Below are 17,035 nucleotides of genomic sequence, written 5' to 3'. Positions count from 1 at the left end.
CTTCACCCACGTGGCTGGACCCCTGGGTCTTGCTATGGGTCAGCGCCAAGAGTCTGTCCCATGGGCCTTGAACCGCCCCCGCGTGCCCATCGCGCTGCCAGAGCAGCAAGTGCTGAAATCGGAGACGCCGACGCCCAGCGCTGCACAGCACCAGGGTGCGCGGGCCGGGGCGTGTTCCCAGCCCGTAAGCTCCTCCCTGGGGGCAGGGACAAGCTCCGGTGCAAGCAGACCAGGGCTCTGTGGAGATGCCAGCTGCTTTCCCCTAAAATCCCAACCACGGCAGGAGGAGAACGGTTGAGCAGCGCAGGAAAGCCGGGGAGCAGCCCAAGGCGGTCGCTGCGCCGGTAGGAATCCCCGCGCCCCTCGCCGGCCGGCCCAGAGCACAAAGTACCCGGCGTCTGGCACGCCCGGTGTTCCCAGGGCTTCTTTCCCGGACCCCTGGCACCCGCGCTCTGGGCCAGGGAGAGCAGCCCCCTCTGGCAGGGCCCAGCAGGCAGGCCAGGGGGGCTCTGTCAGAATGGCCCCTCCTCACCGGCTTGCTCTCGGCGGGGCCCTGGGGCTGGCAGGCTGGAGGCTCGGCCTGCCTAGGGGAGCAGAGAACGTGGCCTCCAGGCACCCGGCGGGGAGGGGGCCAGGATGGGGTGGCCACGTTCCTGATCCCCGGCGCTGGGCCCCGCAGGGAGCGGCCCGGGTATACGGGGCCAGGGACGTCCTGGGCCGGGCGCCTGGTGGGGAGCTGGTCCCGCTGCTTCTCCCTCGTGAGGCCGGGCTCCTTCAGCTCCCTACAGCCCTGTGCACTGCCCCAGACCGGCCCTGGATGCTCCTGAGCTGGCTCCCCCCCGGGAGGGCAGCCTGGGGAGCCCCGGGGGAGGTACCAGCCCATGGGGGGCCCAGATGGGAGCCCCTCGGCAAGAGCCAGCCAGTGCCAAGGGCCGGGGCTCTTTTCTGCCCCAAGCAGCAGCAGCCACGGGAGGCCAGCCACGGCCACAAGCCACGGCCACGAGCCACGGCCACGGGCCACGAGCCATGCAGTGGCAAGTCCTGGCCTCATGCTGCACGGCAGCTCCACGGAGCTCAGGTCCCCAGGGCTGTCAAAAGTCCCTCCGTGCGGCAGGGCTCAGGGACAGCCCAGCAGCGGGGTGACCTCCCGGGCTAGGGCCGAGCGACGGGCGAGGGAACCGGTGGGGAGAGGGCTGGAGAAGGGCCTTGGGGGGGGGTGTGGGTGTCTGGTGCAGTGTCAGTCCCTTGCTGGTTGCTCTGCTGGGACTGTGGGGGACCCCAGTGGCGGCTGCGTGTCGCACGGCCCAGCAGGGGCCTCACCCCAGGGCAGTGGCTAAGACCAGATCCCGTCTGTGCTGGGCTGTAGAGAAGCAATAAACCCCCCTTCTCCCGGCTGCTGGAGTCTGAGCCAGCGGCGACGGGGGCACATGTGGGGCGGAACCCGACGCGTCGTCCCGGCGTCCAAGGCTGCGCCTAGCTCGGCCGCACTCGGGTGTCTCTGTAAAGAGCTTTGAGCCCGCCCAAGGCCAGAACTGCCTGGCCCCAGCGCCCCGCCCCCGCCCAAGGCCAGAGCTGCCGGACCCCGGCGCCCCGCCCGCGCCCAAGGCCAGAGCTGCCGGGCCCCGGCGCCCCGCCCGCGCCCAAGGCCAGAGCTGCCGGGCCCCGGCGCCCCGCCCGCGCCCAAGGCCAGAACTGCCTGGCCCCAGCGCCCCGCCCCCGCCCAAGGCCAGAGCTGCCGGACCCCGGCGCCCCGCCCGCGCCCAAGGCCAGAGCTGCCAGGCCCCGGCGCCCCGCCCGCGCCCAAGGCCAGAGCTGCCGGGCCCCGGCGCCCCGCCCGCGCCCAAGGCCAGAGCTGCCGGGCCCCGGCGCCCCGCCCGCGCCCAAGGCCAGAGCTGCCGGACCCCGGCGCCCCGCCCGCGCCCAAGGCCAGAGCTGCCGGTCCCCGGCGCCCCGCCCACGCCCAAGGCCAGAGCTGCCGGGCCCCGGCGCCCCGCCCGCGCCCAAGGCCAGAGCTGCCGGGCCCCGGTGCCCCGCCCGCGCCCAAGGCCAGAGCTGCCGGACCCCGGCGCCCCGCCCGCGCCCAAGGCCAGAGCTGCCGGGCCCCGGCGCCCCGCCCGCGCCCAAGGCCAGAGCTGCCGGGCCCCGGCGCCCCGCCCGCGCCCAAGGCCAGAGCTGCCGGGCCCCGGCGCCCCGCCCGCGCCCAAGGCCAGAGCTGCCGGGCCCCGGCGCCCCGCCCGCGCCAGTTCCTGGATGGCCAGAGCCTGCCGGTGAAGTTCGGGCAGCACCGGGCTGTGACGGGCCACGGGGAGGCTGTGGGTGGGGGCTGCTCACGGCCGCAAACCCGCCCAAGGGAGCTGGGCTGACGCTGTCCCGGGAGACGCTCTCCAGCACGCCGTGTGCTCCGTGCCCAGCCGGGGCTGCCTTGCCCGGGGCCGGCGCGGGGATCTGGTTTCAGGCCGTGGGGGCAGACCCTCCACGCTGCACAAGGGCTTTTAGTGCTCATGAATAATTAACAGCGCCATGGCGTCCTGGCGACAGGAAGCATTGGAGCGGGGACAAGGGGGACGGGCAGGACACAGCCTGAGTGGGGGGAACCTGGGGGGAGGGCGGCTGGCAGAGGGAGCCTGGGACGGCTGGCTGGGCTCACGTGTTGTGTGCAGGCCCCGCTGGGGGCATCATGGCTGGAGCACCAGGGGCCAGTGCAGGGAGGCCGCCCAGGTGCTGGGTACCAGGAGTGCAGGGGTGATGCTGCCTGGTGGGTGCTGGAGGCAGGCGGCCGGGCAGGGCTGGGGAGCAGGGGCCATCATGCCAGGCTCTCCTCGTGCTGTGCCAGGTTCCTGTGGCTCTGGGTGGGGGGAGCTGCCAGCTCCCCTGAAGGTCCCGGCAGCGTCCAGTGGGGGCTTGTGGCGTTGTCAGCGAAGGAGCAAAGAACCGAACGTTCCCTTGCTCCATGCGCCCACCCCCGGCAGGAGTTGCTAGACCCCGCCTGCCCCGGCCTCTGGTCCTTTATTTTCCACAGTCCCCGTCTTGTTAACCTCTTCGCTCCCGTTGCCGCCCTGTGCCGCCCCAAATCCAGCAGAGCTTGTTAGCCAGGGGCCAGAGCCGCAGGCGGTGTCCGAGCTGGCCAGGACTGTAAGGAGCGGCCACGTCCCCTCTCGTCCTGTCCTCGGGATTCCCAACGGATTCCGGTTCTGCGCGATCCCTTGTAGCTCTGCAGTCAGCTCGGGCGTGTCCCTGCTCGCTCCTTCTCCCAGAACACCTACGAGAGGTTTCACGAGCAGCCCGAGTGCGGATCCCTGCGGCACAACGCTCGTTCCTGCTTCCCCCTAGTCCTCAGGTGGAGGGCCCAGCCACGTTTTCGTGGCCGAATGACCCTGCAATGGCTGAAGTGCCTGGTCTTTTGTTGTTCTTAATCCCCCGCCTCCCTGCGTGTAGCAGACTCCCCGCCCCAGGGCAAAGCTGGGAGCAGCTCAAACTCTGTTGCAGGGCATGCAGCTTTAAGCAGACCTGCATAAAGCCCAGGGCTTCCAATTTCCAAGGGGTACTGCCCCCCCAGCCCATAAACGGCACCCTTGCTTTGAACTACGTGGAGACACTGCGAGGCCCTGGGTGGACACAGGCCAGTCCACACCCGTGCAGTGTGGTTAAGTGGGCACAGCCTAGCTGGTTCTCCAGCGGGGTGGGACAGGCCCTGCACCCCCGCGCCGTGACTGTGCCACTGTGGCCAGCGTGGTGCAGCCAGCCATAGCTCCTGCCACTCGGCAGCCCCTGGCGTATCGTCTGGCCCAGGCAGCACAGGGGCGTAGCTGGGGGTAGAACAGGCTCATAGGGCGTCTCCTCTGCAAATTCAGGAGCTAAACGACACTGCCCAATGCAGCTTACAGCCCAGTCCCCATCCACACGGCGGGCCAGGGCACCGCGCAGGGCTCCTGTGGGCGCCCGGAGGCATTGAAACGCCACGCCCTGCTGCCCTGTGCCTGCTGCCACGGCCATCTTCAGGGGTGTCTCCTGTGCGGCCGGCTGCAGAGGCAGCAGGGACTGGGGGGCCAGGGCTGTGGCCTGCCTGGGGGGCTCAGCGCATTCCAGCACCCAGTGACAGGTAGGGGCTGGCTCCATGGGGATGTGGGGGGCTACGGGAGGCTGGCCCCACAGCTGAGTCCCAGAAGGGGGTTACAGCAACGTTGTGGGGTCCCATGTGGGACGTGTGGCGGGGAGGGGACGGGCCCTCGCAGAGCCCCGGCCATGGGTGCAGGGGAACCCTGGGGGCGGGGCAGACCCACTGGTGGAGCCTTGGGCTGGGTGCCGGGAGCTGGCTGCTGTGTGTGGCACTCACATGCCAGCTCCAGCAGCTGTACAGCCCCTCCCCCCTGGCGCTGCCTTTCTCTGTGCCCCCCCCCCCCCCCGCGCTCGCCCTATCTCGCTGCCAGCCCGGGGCTCATTTCCTGTCCATTGTCCCTGCGCCCGGCCCGCGCGGCTCCCTGCTCCTGTCATTAGCCAAGGTGCCCCTTGCCACGGCTCAAAGAGCCCCGAGCCAGCCCCCCCAGGCCCTGCAGCTCCCCCCCGGCCAGCCCCCGGTGCCCCCCAGGCCCTGCAGCTCCCCCCCGGCCAGCCCCCGGTGCCCCCCCAGGCCCTGCAGCTACCCCCCCGGCCAGCCCCCGGTGCCCCCCCAGGCCCTGCAGCTACCCCCCTGGCCAGCCCCCGGTGCCCTCCCAGGCCCTGCAGCTACCCCCCTGGCCAGCCCCCGGTGCCCTCCCAGGCCCTGCAGCTACCCCCCGGCCAGCCCCCGGTGCCCCCCCAGGCCCTGCAGCTACCCCCCCGGCCAGCCCCTGGTGCCCCCCCAGGCCCTGCAGCTGTTCCCCCCGGCCAGCCCCCGGTGCCCCCCCAGGCCCTGCAGCTACCCCCGCGGCCAGCCCCTGGTGAACCCCAGGCCCTGCAGCTACCCCCCCGGCCAGCCCCCGGTGCTCCCCCAGGCCCTGCAGTTACCCGCAGCTAGTTCAACTCCAACCCCCCCCCCCCCCCCCGCCCCGGGCAGCTCTTTCCCACACAGCCAGGACTGTTAAAGGCCTGGTCTGTTACAGCAGCCAGAGTACAAGGGCAGGGTTCAGGCCCCTTGGGGCTGGGTGGGTGAGATGAGTGTGAGGGTGGAGTATGCAGGGTGGGGGAAGGGATGGGTGCTGGGGTAGTAGGATAGGTCACCTGGGGGGAGAGAATCCGCCCCTCCTACCCCATCAAATATGCAGAAATGCCCCACCGTGCTGGGGTCATGCTCAGCTCATGCCCCTATGGCGTCCTGTGGCTGTGAGTTCCCCAGGTTAACTGTAGCTTCAGTTGAGAGACCTGCTCTGATCAGCCAGAATGGGCCTCTCTCACCTGCCCCTGGGTCCCTTATTCCTGGGAGTGGGGCAGGGTGGGGGAGAAGCTCTTGGCCCTGCTGTCCTGTGTGCGTATCCATCCCCTTCGCCCACCCGCTGCTCCCATTGCCCCCATGACATGTCTGAGCCCCCTTTCGTAAGGGAAGGGCAGTGGAAGGGCTGCCCTGTGCGTGGGGGGCTGGCCTGAGGCCCTGCCTGCCCCCTTAGCCCCAGACTTCCTGGGCAGCCCTGGGTGAGTCCCTCGCTCTGGGGCTGGGGATGCAGGGTTGCGGGCGCACGGAGGGCTGTGAGGACAGGGTCCGGGGAGCACACAGACCAGCGCCTCCGACGGGTAAAAGCAAGCCCAGCATGTGGGGCAGGGGCAGGGGGACGGCACGTGAGCAGCGGGGGCGCCAGGCGCTGGGCGGGAGGGGCAGTGTGCAGGCGTGAGCCAGTGATGGACAGCAGTGCGGGCGGGGGAGGGGATGTGCTCGGATGCTCCCGTGGGAGGATGGGCCACGTTGCATCCCCAGTGGCATAATGAGCCAGGTTGGAGGCCTGGGAGCCGCCAGGGCCTGCCCCATTGGCAGTCTCAGCATGCTCGGCCTGGCTTCCTGCCGGCCTGTTTCCTACCTGCTTGTGGTAGAGGCTGTGCTGGTAACAGCAGGCCGGGCTGAGACATCCAGCCGTGCGCAGTGGGGACTGGGGAGCTAAGTTCAGTGCAAGGCGGGCAACAGCTGGGTGGGCGCCTGGGCCCCAGCACCCCTGTGGGCACAGAGCACAGGCTGGGGGTACGCTGCTGGCACAGCCCCTCTCCTGGCCTCAGCAGCAGGTGGCACAGGCACCCACGGGTGCTCCCAGTCCCACAGCACCGTGGAGGGGGTGGTGCGGTGGGAGCCAGGTGGCTGCAGGTGCCGGGGGCGGGCGCGACTGGCTGCGGACTGGGACATAGGAGAGCCGCATTCTGTTCCCGGCCCTGCCACTGCCTCGCCGTGGTTCTGGGCGTGGTCTGGCTCTCCGTGAGTCAGCCACATGGAGCGGGGGGGCAGCCCCGGGGCACTGGGCACGGGGGGGGGGGGTGCTCCGGGCAGGGCGGCTCGTGGCTGGTCACACTCTGCAGCCAGCGGGGTGGCCCCGGGGCACTGGGCATGGGGGGGGTGGCCCCGGGGCACTGGGCATGGGGGGGGTGGCCCCGGGGCACTGGGCATGGGGGGGGTGGCCCCGGGGCACTGGGGGGGGCCCTCCGGGCAGTGCGGCTAGTGGCTGGTCACACTCTGCAGCCAGCGGGGTGGCCCCGGGGCACTGGGCATGGGGGGGTGGCCCCGGGGCACTGGGCATGGGGGGGGGTGGCCCCGGGGCACTGAGCATGGGGGGGGTGGCCCCGGGGCACTGAGCATGGGGGGGGTGGCCCCGGGGCACTGGGCATGGGGGGGGTGGCCCCGGGGCACTGAGCATGGGGGGGGTGGCCCCGGGGCACTGGGCATGGGGGGGGTGGCCCCGGGGCACTGGGGGGGGCCCTCCGGGCAGGGCGGCTCGTGGCTGGTCACACTCTGCAGCCAGCGGGGTGGCCCCGGGGCACTGGGCATGGGGGGGGTGGCCCCGGGGCACTGGGGGGGGCGCTCCGGGCAGGGCGGCTCGTGGCTGGTCACACTCTGCAGCCAGCGGGGTGGCCCCGGGGCACTGGGCATGGGGGGGGTGGCCCCGGGGCACTGAGCATGGGGGGGGTGGCCCCGGGGCACTGGGCATGGGGGGGTGGCCCCGGGGCACTGGGCATGGGGGGGGTGGCCCCGGGGCACTGGGCATGAGGGGGTGGCCCCGGGGCACTGGGGGGGGGCGCTCCGGGCAGGGCGGCTCGTGGCTGGTCACACTGCAGCCAGCGGGGTGGCCCCGGGGCACTGGGCATGGGGGGGGTGGCCCCGGGGCACTGGGGGGGGCCCTCCGGGCAGGGCGGCTCGTGGCTGGTCACACTCTGCAGCCAGCGGGGTGGCCCCGGGGCACTGAGCATGGGGGGGGTGGCCCCGGGGCACTGGGGGGGGCCCTCCGGGCAGGGCGGCTCGTGGCTGGTCACACTCTGCAGCCAGCGGGGTGGCCCCGGGGCACTGGGCATGGGGGGGGTGGCCCGGGGCACTGGGGGGGGCCCTCCGGGCAGGGCGGCTCGTGGCTGGTCACACTACAGCCAGCGGGGTGGCCCCGGGGCACTGGGCATGGGGGGGGTGGCCCCGGGGCACTGGGGGGGGCCCTCCGGGCAGGGCGGCTCGTGGCTGGTCACACTGCAGCCAGCGGGGTGGCCCCGGGGCACGTGGCCTTGTCCTGTGGGCTGGGGGGGGCCGGCTCCGACGTGGGGCAGGCCGGTCCAGGGCAGCCCCGCAGGGGAACCCCCCTCGCCTAGGCCAGGAGCCCGCCGGGCCACGGGCCACGGGCCGCCCGCAGCCACCAGTCCCGGGACCCCAGCCCTGCCACGCCGGGTAGTAAATCAGCCCCGACGGCCCCGCCTCCCCGCTCCCCATTGGCCGCCGGCCCCGCCTCCCCGCTCCCCATTGGCCGGCGCGGCCCCGGCCCCGAGCCCATTGGCCGCCTGCCCGTGGCTGGCTCCCCATAAGGGGCGCGCGGGCCGGCTGGGCTGCAGCTGGGGGACCGCGAGCGGGGTTGGGACGCCGGCCACGGGGCCCGTGAGTAGCTGCGGGCGGGGCGGGAGCTCGGGCAGGAGGCGACGGGGATGGGCTTGGGCAGCACGTGGGTGCCGGGGCGGGACAGGTAGTGGGGCACGGAGAGCGGGGCAAGGGCTGGCTCTGGGGGTGGGTGATGAGGTGCCAGGCAGGGGGCAAGGGCTGGGGGTGCCAGGCAGGGGGCATGGAGAACAGGGCAGGGCAGGGGGGGTGATGGGTGTGCCAGGCAGGGAGCAAGGGCTGGCTGTGGGGGTGGGAGGGGACAGGGCTGGGTGTTGGGGGGCTGGGCAGGGGCTGGCTGTAGGGCTGGGCCCCAGGGATGGGGGGTGCCAGGCAGGGGGCACGGAGGACGGGGCTGGGTATGTGCTTGCAGCGTTCCTGCGGTACAGGGGCTGGCTGTAGGGGCTGGGCCCCAGGGATGGGGGTGCCAGGCAGGGGGCACGGAGGACAGGGCTGGGTATGTGCTTGCAGCGTTCCTGCGGTACAGGGGCTGGCTGTAGGGGCTGGGCCCCAGGGATGGGGGTGCCAGGCAGGGGGCACGGAGGACGGGGCTGGGTATGTGCTTGCAGCGTTCCTGCGGTACAGGGGCTGGCTGTAGGGCTGGGCCCCAGGGATGGGGGGTGCCAGGCAGGGGGCACGGAGGACAGGGCTGGGTATGTGCTTGCAGCGTTCCTGTGGTACAGGGGCTGGCTGTAGGGCTGGGCCCCAGGGATGGGGGTGCCAGGCAGGGGGCACGGAGGACGGGGCTGGGTATGTGCTTGCAGCGTTCCTGCGGTACAGGGGCTGGCTGTAGGGCTGGGCCCCAGGGATGGGGGTGCCAGGCAGGGGGCACGGAGGACGGGGCTGGGTATGTGCTTGCAGCGTTCCTGCGGTACAGGGGCTGGCTGTAGGGGCTGGGCCCCAGGGATGGGGGTGCCAGGCAGGGGGCACGGAGGACAGGGCTGGGTATGTGCTTGCAGCGTTCCTGCGGTACAGGGGCTGGCTGTAGGGCTGGGCCCCAGGGATGGGGGTGCCAGGCAGGGGGCATGGAGGACAGGGCTGGGTATGTGCTTGCAGCGTTCCTGCGGTACAGGGGCTGGCTGGCAGCCTGCAGGGGAAGTGGCAGCACCTGGCAGAGCCAAGGTCCCGTCCGGCTGGCGCGCGGATGCTAAGGTGACTGCTCAGTGCCACACTGCATTAGCAGCTGGCTGCGCCCCAGAGCCGGGCGCTCTGGCCCTGGGGAGGCTGAGGGTAGCAGACTGGCCGCTGGGGGGTGAGGCTGGGGAGCTGGCAATCCAGGCTCTGCCCGTACGGCCCATCAGCCACCCTGAGCAGCGCTGGGCCCGTCCGGGGAGAGGGGCCTGGAGCCATTGACCCAGACTGTGATCCTGGGTGTGATGGAAACTCCTGCAGGCCAGGGGCTGGGGCCTCCCTGGACCCTAGATCCCGCCCAGCTGAGGGCCAGTGCCCGGGACAGGAGGGCTGGAGCGGCGCCGGAGCGACCTGCCGCCCTTGGCTAGAGCGGGGCCCGCACGGGTGGGCTCACTGGGGAGAGCAGCTCTGCCCGGCGGGTCCCTGGGCTCTGGTGCCAGGCGGGGAGACGAGCCTGCTGGGCAGGATGAGCCTGGTGCCTGGGCGCTGTAGCAGCAGTGGGTATTGCAGGGCTGGAAGGTGGCCATGGGGCGGCCCCCTGTCGCTCTCGGGGCCAGGGTGTGGCCTGCAGAGACTGGCCTGTGGGCACAGGTGCTGGAGAGGCTGGGGGCTCTGGGGGCAGCCATGGGTTTGGGGGCTGCTACGACGACTGCGCCCGGCTCTGCTGCCTGCGCTGGCCCCTCTGCCCGCGGGCCAGCTGTCCTGCCTGGGGGGGGGCGGGGCTGCCCTGCATGGAGAGAGGAGGCTGCCCAGTGTGAGGAGAGGAGACTTGGGGGGGGGGGGGGAGGCAGCCCTGTGTGGGGAGAGGGAGGTGGGGGGGGGGGCTGGCTCTGCCTGCACTGGAGGGTGTGCCGGGAACAGGGTGCTGCGGCATCATCCAACACCAGGCCGGGGGGGGGGGGGGGGTAAACCCCTGGTTCAGTGCCAGGTGCCCTCTGCTCTGAGCCCCGGGGCCTGGGCTGTCCCCGGTGTGCCCCCCGGAGCAGTCTCTGCAGCAGGGACACTCCACCCTGGGCCAGGCCCGCACCCTTCACTCCCCAGCTCCAGGTTCCTGAGCCCTGCTGCTCCGGCCTGGCCCGGGCTCTGCAGCCCCTCCCGTTACCTCCCCCCAGCACCCACACGGCTGCCCCAGGGTGGGGGCTCCCCTGGTGCTTTGTCCCTGGCCCGAGTGGGCTGGGAACGGAGGGGGACTGGGCAGGCTTGGGAGCCCAGGAGCTTGTGCAGCTGCGGGTGCTGCTCCCAGGGACTGGTGGGGGCAGGGGCAGGGGCGGGGCAGCCCCAGGCATGGGCCGGCAGTCCCCTAGCCCAGCCCCCACGCAGGGCTGGGGTGGACACGGCCAATGGCCAAGCCCGGGGTGGCTGGGGGCTGTACCAGCTGCAGGGTGGCCATGCCCCGGGTGCACACCGTCCCCAGCCCCAGCTGCGTGATGTCCCCGGTGCCCTGGCAGGGCCTGGGGGGGAGCCGAGGGCGTCCAGGTGTCGCAGGCCTGTGTGCACAAGGCCAGTGGCTGGGTCTGTGCGGCGAGGGGCATGGGCAGAGCCAGGCAGAGCCACCCAGCAGGCCTGGCAGCCTGTAGCTGTGGCCACATGCCTGGCATCTCCTGGCTGGCAGCACCCAGCGGGGAGCTGGCTCCAGGCCGCGCTGCCACCCCCGCCCAGTCGCAAGGCCTGGATCCCTGGAGCGGCCTTTTGTCTCCAATCAGGGACATTGTTCCTCCTGGAAAGGCTCCATCCGGCCCTGGAGGGTTCTCCTGCAGCTGGCTGGGGAGCAGGCTGGGCCAAGCGGGAGAGCACTGGGGGGTGGCCCAGCCCGTGGGCACGGCCTGCTGCCGGGGCAGGGCTGGGGCGTGAGGGGGTCTGCGAGGCAGGCCTGGCTAATTCATGGCCTTTCCCTCCCAATCCCGCCGAGGGGCCCGCTGATGTATTAGCTTAATTAGCCAAATCCAGGCGCTGCGAGTGCCGGGCGCGATGAGCCGGCCGGGTCGGGGCCTGTCGCAGCCTCCTGCCGTGTCCCGGGCCCGCCCGCGGCTGGACACGTCGCCCCAGGAGCCGGCCGCCCGGCTGGGACACAGACTGGGCAGGGTGCCGGGCAGAGCCTCCCTCCTCGGTGCCCAGGGCGGGGCTGGTGGTGGCGGGGGCAGGGTGGAAGGGCTGGTGCGGAGGGGAAGGGGAGTTGAGCCCCGTCTGGCAGGGCGGCTCGAGAGGGGGCTGCATCTTGGCAAGGCAGAGCCCATCCAGGGATGCAAAGAGGGGCTGGCTCTGGGCAGGGTGGGGCCCTGGCGGGAGGGGGCTGGCTCTGGGCAAGGTGGGGCCCTGGCAGGAGGGGGGGGGCTGGCTCTGGGCAGGGTGGGGCCCTGGCAGGAGGGGGGGGCTGGCTCTGGGCAGGGTGGGGCCCTGGCAGGAGGGGGGGGCTGGCTCTGGGCAGGGTGGGGCCCTGGCAGGAGGGGGGGGCTGGCTCTGGGCAGGGTGGGGCCCTGGCAGGAGGGGGGGGCTGGCCCTGGGCAGGGGGGGGCTGGCTCTGGGCAGGGTGGGGCCCTGGCAGGAGGGGGGGGGCTGGCTCTGGGCAGGGTGGGGCCCTGGCGGGAGGGGGGGGCTGGCTCTGGGCAGGGTGGGGAATTTGCTGCTCTGTGAGTCGGGGGTGATGCCGCCCCGTCGTGGGCGCTCCAGAGCCAGGGTGGCCTGCCTGGTGTCGGGAAGCCCTGAGCCTCCCTCAGTGGCCCTAGTGCCCCAGGGTGCCTGGCTGCTCCCACCCCCCAGCCCGGAGGGCAGCCCTGGGGCCTGGAGCACCAGCAGCGGGAAGGCCAGCCCTGCTGTCTCTGCCGGGGTGCAGAGCTGGGTCTGGGGCAGCAGCCGGGGTGCTCGGACACAGCGAGGAGGGGGGAGGGGAGGGCTCCTCTCCAGCGAGGCCTTGGGCCCCAGTGGGAGAGGCTGGGTGGCTGACGTGAGCTGTCTTGAATGATTTCATTGGAATAAACCCAGCCCAGGAAGGGCTGCTTCTGAGAGCACTTGAACCATGGGGAAACTGAGGCAGGGCTCTGCAGCAGCAGCCTAGGCCACAAGGGGGTGCTCGGGAAGAAGCTATCCCTGCCACAGGCCCTCAGCCTGGGGGCTTGAATCTGGGGTGCACCCCCCTTGTCTTCCAGCCAAGCAGCTCCCATGGCTGGGGGTGCCTGGAACCAAACCCGTGTGCACTCAGCTCTGACCCGCCCCAGTGCTGTCCCTGGGGTGCTCCCTGGGAGTCCCCTGCTGCTGCCGGAGGCTGGGCTGGGTGGGGTGAATGTGCCTGGCTCGGCCTCCGTGCTCGGTGACCCTCCTGCCGAGGCAGGGCTCCTCCCTAGCACAGGCACCAGCGTGGGGGGCTCATGCCGTGGGGAAGGGGGAGCTGCAGGAGCAGCCCCCCGCCCTGTCATCGTGTCTGCCTCAGGGCTCACTGCCTTCAGTGTCCCCTGCCGGGTGGCACGAGCCATGGCAATGGCATGTTGCTTTGGCGCCGGCTCCGGGCTCCGGGCGCCTCTGGCACAGCCCCGGCTTCACTTGCTGCTCTTCCCCGGGAGGGGGGGTCGGGCGTGTGGCTGCCTCCCTTTGGCCGAGCTCTGCAGGCTCCGGAGCTCCGTGGCCGGTGGCCGTGGAATTCCATTACCCTCGTGTGGCCTGCGGTCGGGTGCCCGCGTCTCGTTAGCTGGGCGGTGACAGCCGGGCACCTCACCAGTCTGGCGCTGAGCTGCACCTGTGGGGCTCGCCCAGACCTTGCAGTCCGGGTCCCCCGTCCCCGACCTCCTCTGCACTGGGACGCTGGTGGCCACGGTGCAGCAGCTCTGGTGCCACGCAGGGTGGGCCCCCTTCCGTGGCTGCCACATGCGATTCCCGTGTCCAGGGCAGGGACTGTCCCAGGGCGAGTGTGGGCAGGCAGCCAGACCGTGGCCCAGCTGTGGAGCCACCTGTGGCAGTGACCTGGCCTCGCCGTGGCAGCAGGGCAGGCTGGGAGGGACGGGGCAGGGGATGGCTGCTCAGGTGTGTCCCGGGCTGAGTGCCCGTGGGTTTGGCTCCAGGTGCCGAGGATGCTCCTGCTGTGGCTGCTGGCGCTGTGGCGGCCTGGCCAGGGTTCCCAGCGCAGCGAGCCCATGTTCACAGCCGTCACCGGCCGCGTCCTCCCGCCCGACTACGACAGCAACCCCACGCAGCTCAACTACGGCGTGGCCGTGACCGACGTGGACGCCGACGGCGCCTTGGACATCGTGGTGGCAGGGTGGGTAGTGGGGGCGGGGCGGGGTCCCACTGTCCCTCCGCCCGGTGGGTGCCTGGGCCCGGGGGCCGGGCTGAGCTGGGGGGCTTGAACAGCCCTTTGCTGGGCTCCCCATGCACCCCGCGCTCTGCAGCACCCGCTGGGCTCCTGGCTGTGGAGGGGCCCGGCCAGCGGCACAGCGAGGGAGGTACGGCAGCCCAGACTCATGGCCCTGGTCCCTGCCCCATAGTTCCCAGTGCGGAGGGCTGGGCCCCACCCCTGCCCAGTTAGATCCTCCAGCTCCGGGTGCCCCAGGCCCCTGGGACCCAGCAGGGCGGGCAGCCAGCAAAGCGCACTGGGCGGCGCAGGCCCCTAGGGGTGCCCCGGGGGCAGGGCTGGGGCTGGCTTGCAAGCGGTCAGTGCCCGGGGGCACCTGGAGGCTGGGGTGGGCAGGGGAGCCAGGCCTGCCTGTGGGGGGCAGGGCCGGTCCCGCTGTGGCAGGAACGAGCAGCCTGGCCCAGGGATGGAGCCCCACGGATGGGGGGCGGCCGGCCTGAGCAGGGCGCGTGTGGCGCTGGCAAGCCCTGAGGGTCAAGCCCTGCCCGGGGATCCCGCTGGGGGGCAGGTGCCTCCCAGCCACTGGGGCCCGGCTGGGCACACGCTGGCCCAGGAGAGGCCCCGCCCCGCTGTGCCAGTCAGATGGTCCCGCGGGGATGGCCGCCCACCGGCAGCACCCCTGGGTGGGGCAGCGCGGGGCTATGCCCCCTCGGCACAGCAGTGGCTCAGGGAGGCTAGTGAGCTGCCAGCAGGAGGAGAGGGGCAGCATGGGGGTCTGGCTGGGGGGCTCGACCGCTCCCAGGGCGTGGGGGGCAGCTGTGAGCCAGCCCCCCCTGCCACGTGGCGCTGCCGGGAGGAGGTTGTGTAACCAGCCCTGGCCGTTGTGTAACGTGTTTACTGGGCGGGGCGGGGCCCAGTGGGCGTCTGATCTGTCCTGGGCCAGCCCAGGCTCTGCCGCTGCCCGGCCTGTCCCGGGGCCTTGCTGTGCCGGCTGCTGGCTCCCAGCCCCGCTCTGGGGCCGCCCCACAGCTGGAGGGGGCAGGGCAGGGATCCTGCAGCTGCTGGGCCCCTGGCACGGGGCTGTGCCCTGCCCCCAGACTGTGCTTGGGGGCCCAGCGTGGCAGAGGTGCCCCCGGCTGGCAGGTGCAGCCTCTGGAGGGAGCGGCTGGGTCCAGGGCCCAGCCCACCCCCCAAGTGCCAAGCTGGCTGCGGGCAGCAGGGCCCAGCCCCTCCCCTGGCTGCGTGGCCCGGCTCAGCATGGCACCAAGCAGGCAGCTGTGCCAGTCCCAGGCCATACGGGCCCTGCCCCCCAGCAGCCCTGCTCGGTCCTTCCTGCCCCCCGGCTCGGGCGCGCTGCTGCCGTGGGTTGGGCACAGCCCAGGCCTGCCCAGCTCTCTGGCTCCATGGCCGGGTGCCAGACCCGAGAGCGCCCCAAGCCATCCGGCTAGGAGAGCCTCCCCCGGTGCTGCTGTGCCAGGCCCACCCGGGCCCAGAGCAGCGCCCCCCATGTCCCTGCAGCCTCTGGCTCCTGGCCTGGGAGCGGCAGTGCCCAGCGGGCAGTACGGCCCCTTCCCGAGGCTCCCCAGGCCCTTGGGGGGCCCGGTGCAGCCTCGCCAGCCCACCTCCCGCCTGCCCAGGTACAACGGGCCCAACCTGGTGCTGAAGTACGACCGGGCGCGCCAGCGGCTGGTGAACCTGGCGCGGGACGAGCGCAGCTCCCCCTACTACGCGCTGCGGGACCGGCAGGGCAACGCCATCGGGGTGGCGGCCTGCGACGTCGACGGGGACGGGCGCGAGGAGATCTACTTCCTCAACACCAACAACGCCTTCTCGGGTGAGCCCCCCCCGCCAGGCAGCCCGGGGCTCGTCCCCTGACCCCTGCTCCCCCCCCACCAGCCAGGCAGCCCAGGGCTCGTCCTCCGACCCCTGCTCCCCCCCCCCCACCAGCCAGGCAGCCCGGGGCTCGTCCTCTGACCCCTGCTCCCCCCCCCCCACCAGCCAGGCAGCCCGTGGGTCGTCCTCCGACCCCTGCTCCCCCCCCACCAGCCAGGCAGCCCGGGGCTCGTCCTCTGACCCCTGCTCCCCCCCCCCCCACCAGCCAGGCAGCCCGTGGGTCGTCCTCCGACCCCTGCTCCCCCCCCACCAGCCAGGCAGCCCGGGGCTCGTCCTCCGACCCCTGCTCCCCCCCCACCAGCCAGGCAGCCCGTGGCTTGTCCTCCGACCCCTGCTCCCCCCCCACCAGCCAGGCAGCCCGTGGCTCGTCCCCCGCCCTCCTCCCCCCCCGCCAGGCAGCCCGTGGCTCATCCCCCGACCCCCGCCCTCCTCCCCCCCGCCAGGCAGCCCGTGGCTCGTTCTCTGACCCCTGCTGCCCCCCCACCCCAGCCCAGCCAGGCAGCCCACGACCCATCCTCTGCCCTCCCCCACCATGTGGCCTGCAGCCCAGTCTCCAGAGAGCCCGCTTCCCCCACCCAGCCCATGGCAGGGCCTGGCTCCGGAGGGGCACGCCACCGTTCACCTGGGGACTGGCGGCAGCCTGCTGTGAGCGAGTCCCCGGCAGAGGGAGCAGGGGTGGGTGCAGGCTGGGGGGGGCCTGTTTGGGGGGAGGGCTGGGGGCATGGGAGCAGAGCTGGGTGTGGGCTGGGGAGTTTGCGGGGAGGTGGAAGCAGGGGCGCTCTGGGGGTCCTGCTGGTTGGGGAGGGTTGGAGGGGTTGCAGGGGGCATGGGAGCAGGGATAGGTGTGGGCTGGGGGCCTTGTGGCGGGCAGCTGGGGAGGCCTGTGAGTGGGGGCATGGGAGCAGGGCTGGGGGGGATGCAGGCTGGGAGCCCTGGGGGGGGTGGGTTGGGGAGATCTGTAGCAGGGTGGGCTGGAGCCCTGCAGAGGGAGCAGGCTGGGAGATCTGCGTGGGCGTGGGAGCGGGGGCAGGTGCAGGCTGGGGACCTGCAGGGGGTGCATGGGAGCAGGGCTGGGTGCAGGTTGGGGGGCCTGTGGGGGGCGGGGGGCGCAGGGGAGCAGGGCTGGGTGCAGGTTGGGGGGCCGTGGGGGGCGCAGGGGAGCAGGGCTGGGTGCAGGTTGGGGGACCGTGGGGGGCAAGGGGCGCAGTGCCCCGCTGTGTGACCTTCGGCGCATGAGGGATCTGTGCAGCCTGGAGTTAATTTCTCACTCGAGTGACTCATTGATTCATGGCCGGGCGGTGGAGCCGGTGCAGCCGCTGAGTCAGCGGTTCCTGCAGCCCCCAGCCCTCCCTGCCGTGCCGTGGGCCCGGGCCAGGCAGCCCCTGGGGCTCTGCTGGGGGGTCCCCTAGCCCCGGGGGGCTGTGGGCAGGACCCCAGGGAGGGGCCTTCTCCCTAAAGCCGTAGGTCAAGCTGGGCCCCAAGGCAGAGGAGGGCGAGGGGGGAGCTGGCACTCCAGGCAGAGGCTGCCCCACACCCAGCTGGGTGCCCCAAGCGTGGCACAGCCTGGCCCACCCTGGCAGGTCCCTGCTGTCCCTGGGGGTAGGCTGGCCGCCGTCCGTCGCCCCATCCCCAGGGTAGTGATGGGGTCTCCTGGAGCCCCTCCTGTGCCCCCGCTGCCGGAGTCTGCTCCATGTGGCCTGGCTGCAGCCTGCCCC

General features: G+C 72.7%; 1 protein-coding gene across 3 annotated transcripts in view; it reads left to right on the top strand.

Annotated features, from left to right (window-relative positions):
* Positions 1-205: 205 nt before the first annotated feature.
* The window catches only part of CRTAC1 (cartilage acidic protein 1), a 35,456-nt gene continuing 18,626 nt past the window's right edge, over positions 206-17,035 (top strand). The window contains exons 1-3 of one of the 3 annotated variants that reach the window (XM_075916357.1): positions 206-344; positions 13,198-13,394; positions 15,065-15,261. In XM_075916357.1, the coding sequence (XP_075772472.1) occupies positions 13,207-13,394; positions 15,065-15,261 (385 nt within the window). In that variant the 5' untranslated portion in view covers positions 206-344; positions 13,198-13,206. Of the gene's footprint in view, positions 345-7,904; positions 8,021-9,018; positions 9,170-13,197; positions 13,395-15,064; positions 15,262-17,035 lie in introns of those variants that run through there. The other 2 variants (XM_075916356.1, XM_075916355.1) reach the window with 2 other exon arrangements.

Source organism: Pelodiscus sinensis, unplaced genomic scaffold, assembly GCF_049634645.1.
Source record: "Pelodiscus sinensis isolate JC-2024 unplaced genomic scaffold, ASM4963464v1 ctg141, whole genome shotgun sequence".
Lineage (NCBI taxonomy): Eukaryota > Metazoa > Chordata > Testudines > Trionychidae > Pelodiscus > Pelodiscus sinensis.
Note: the sequence above shows the minus strand (reverse complement) of the source record. Positions and strands in the feature narration are given on the sequence as shown.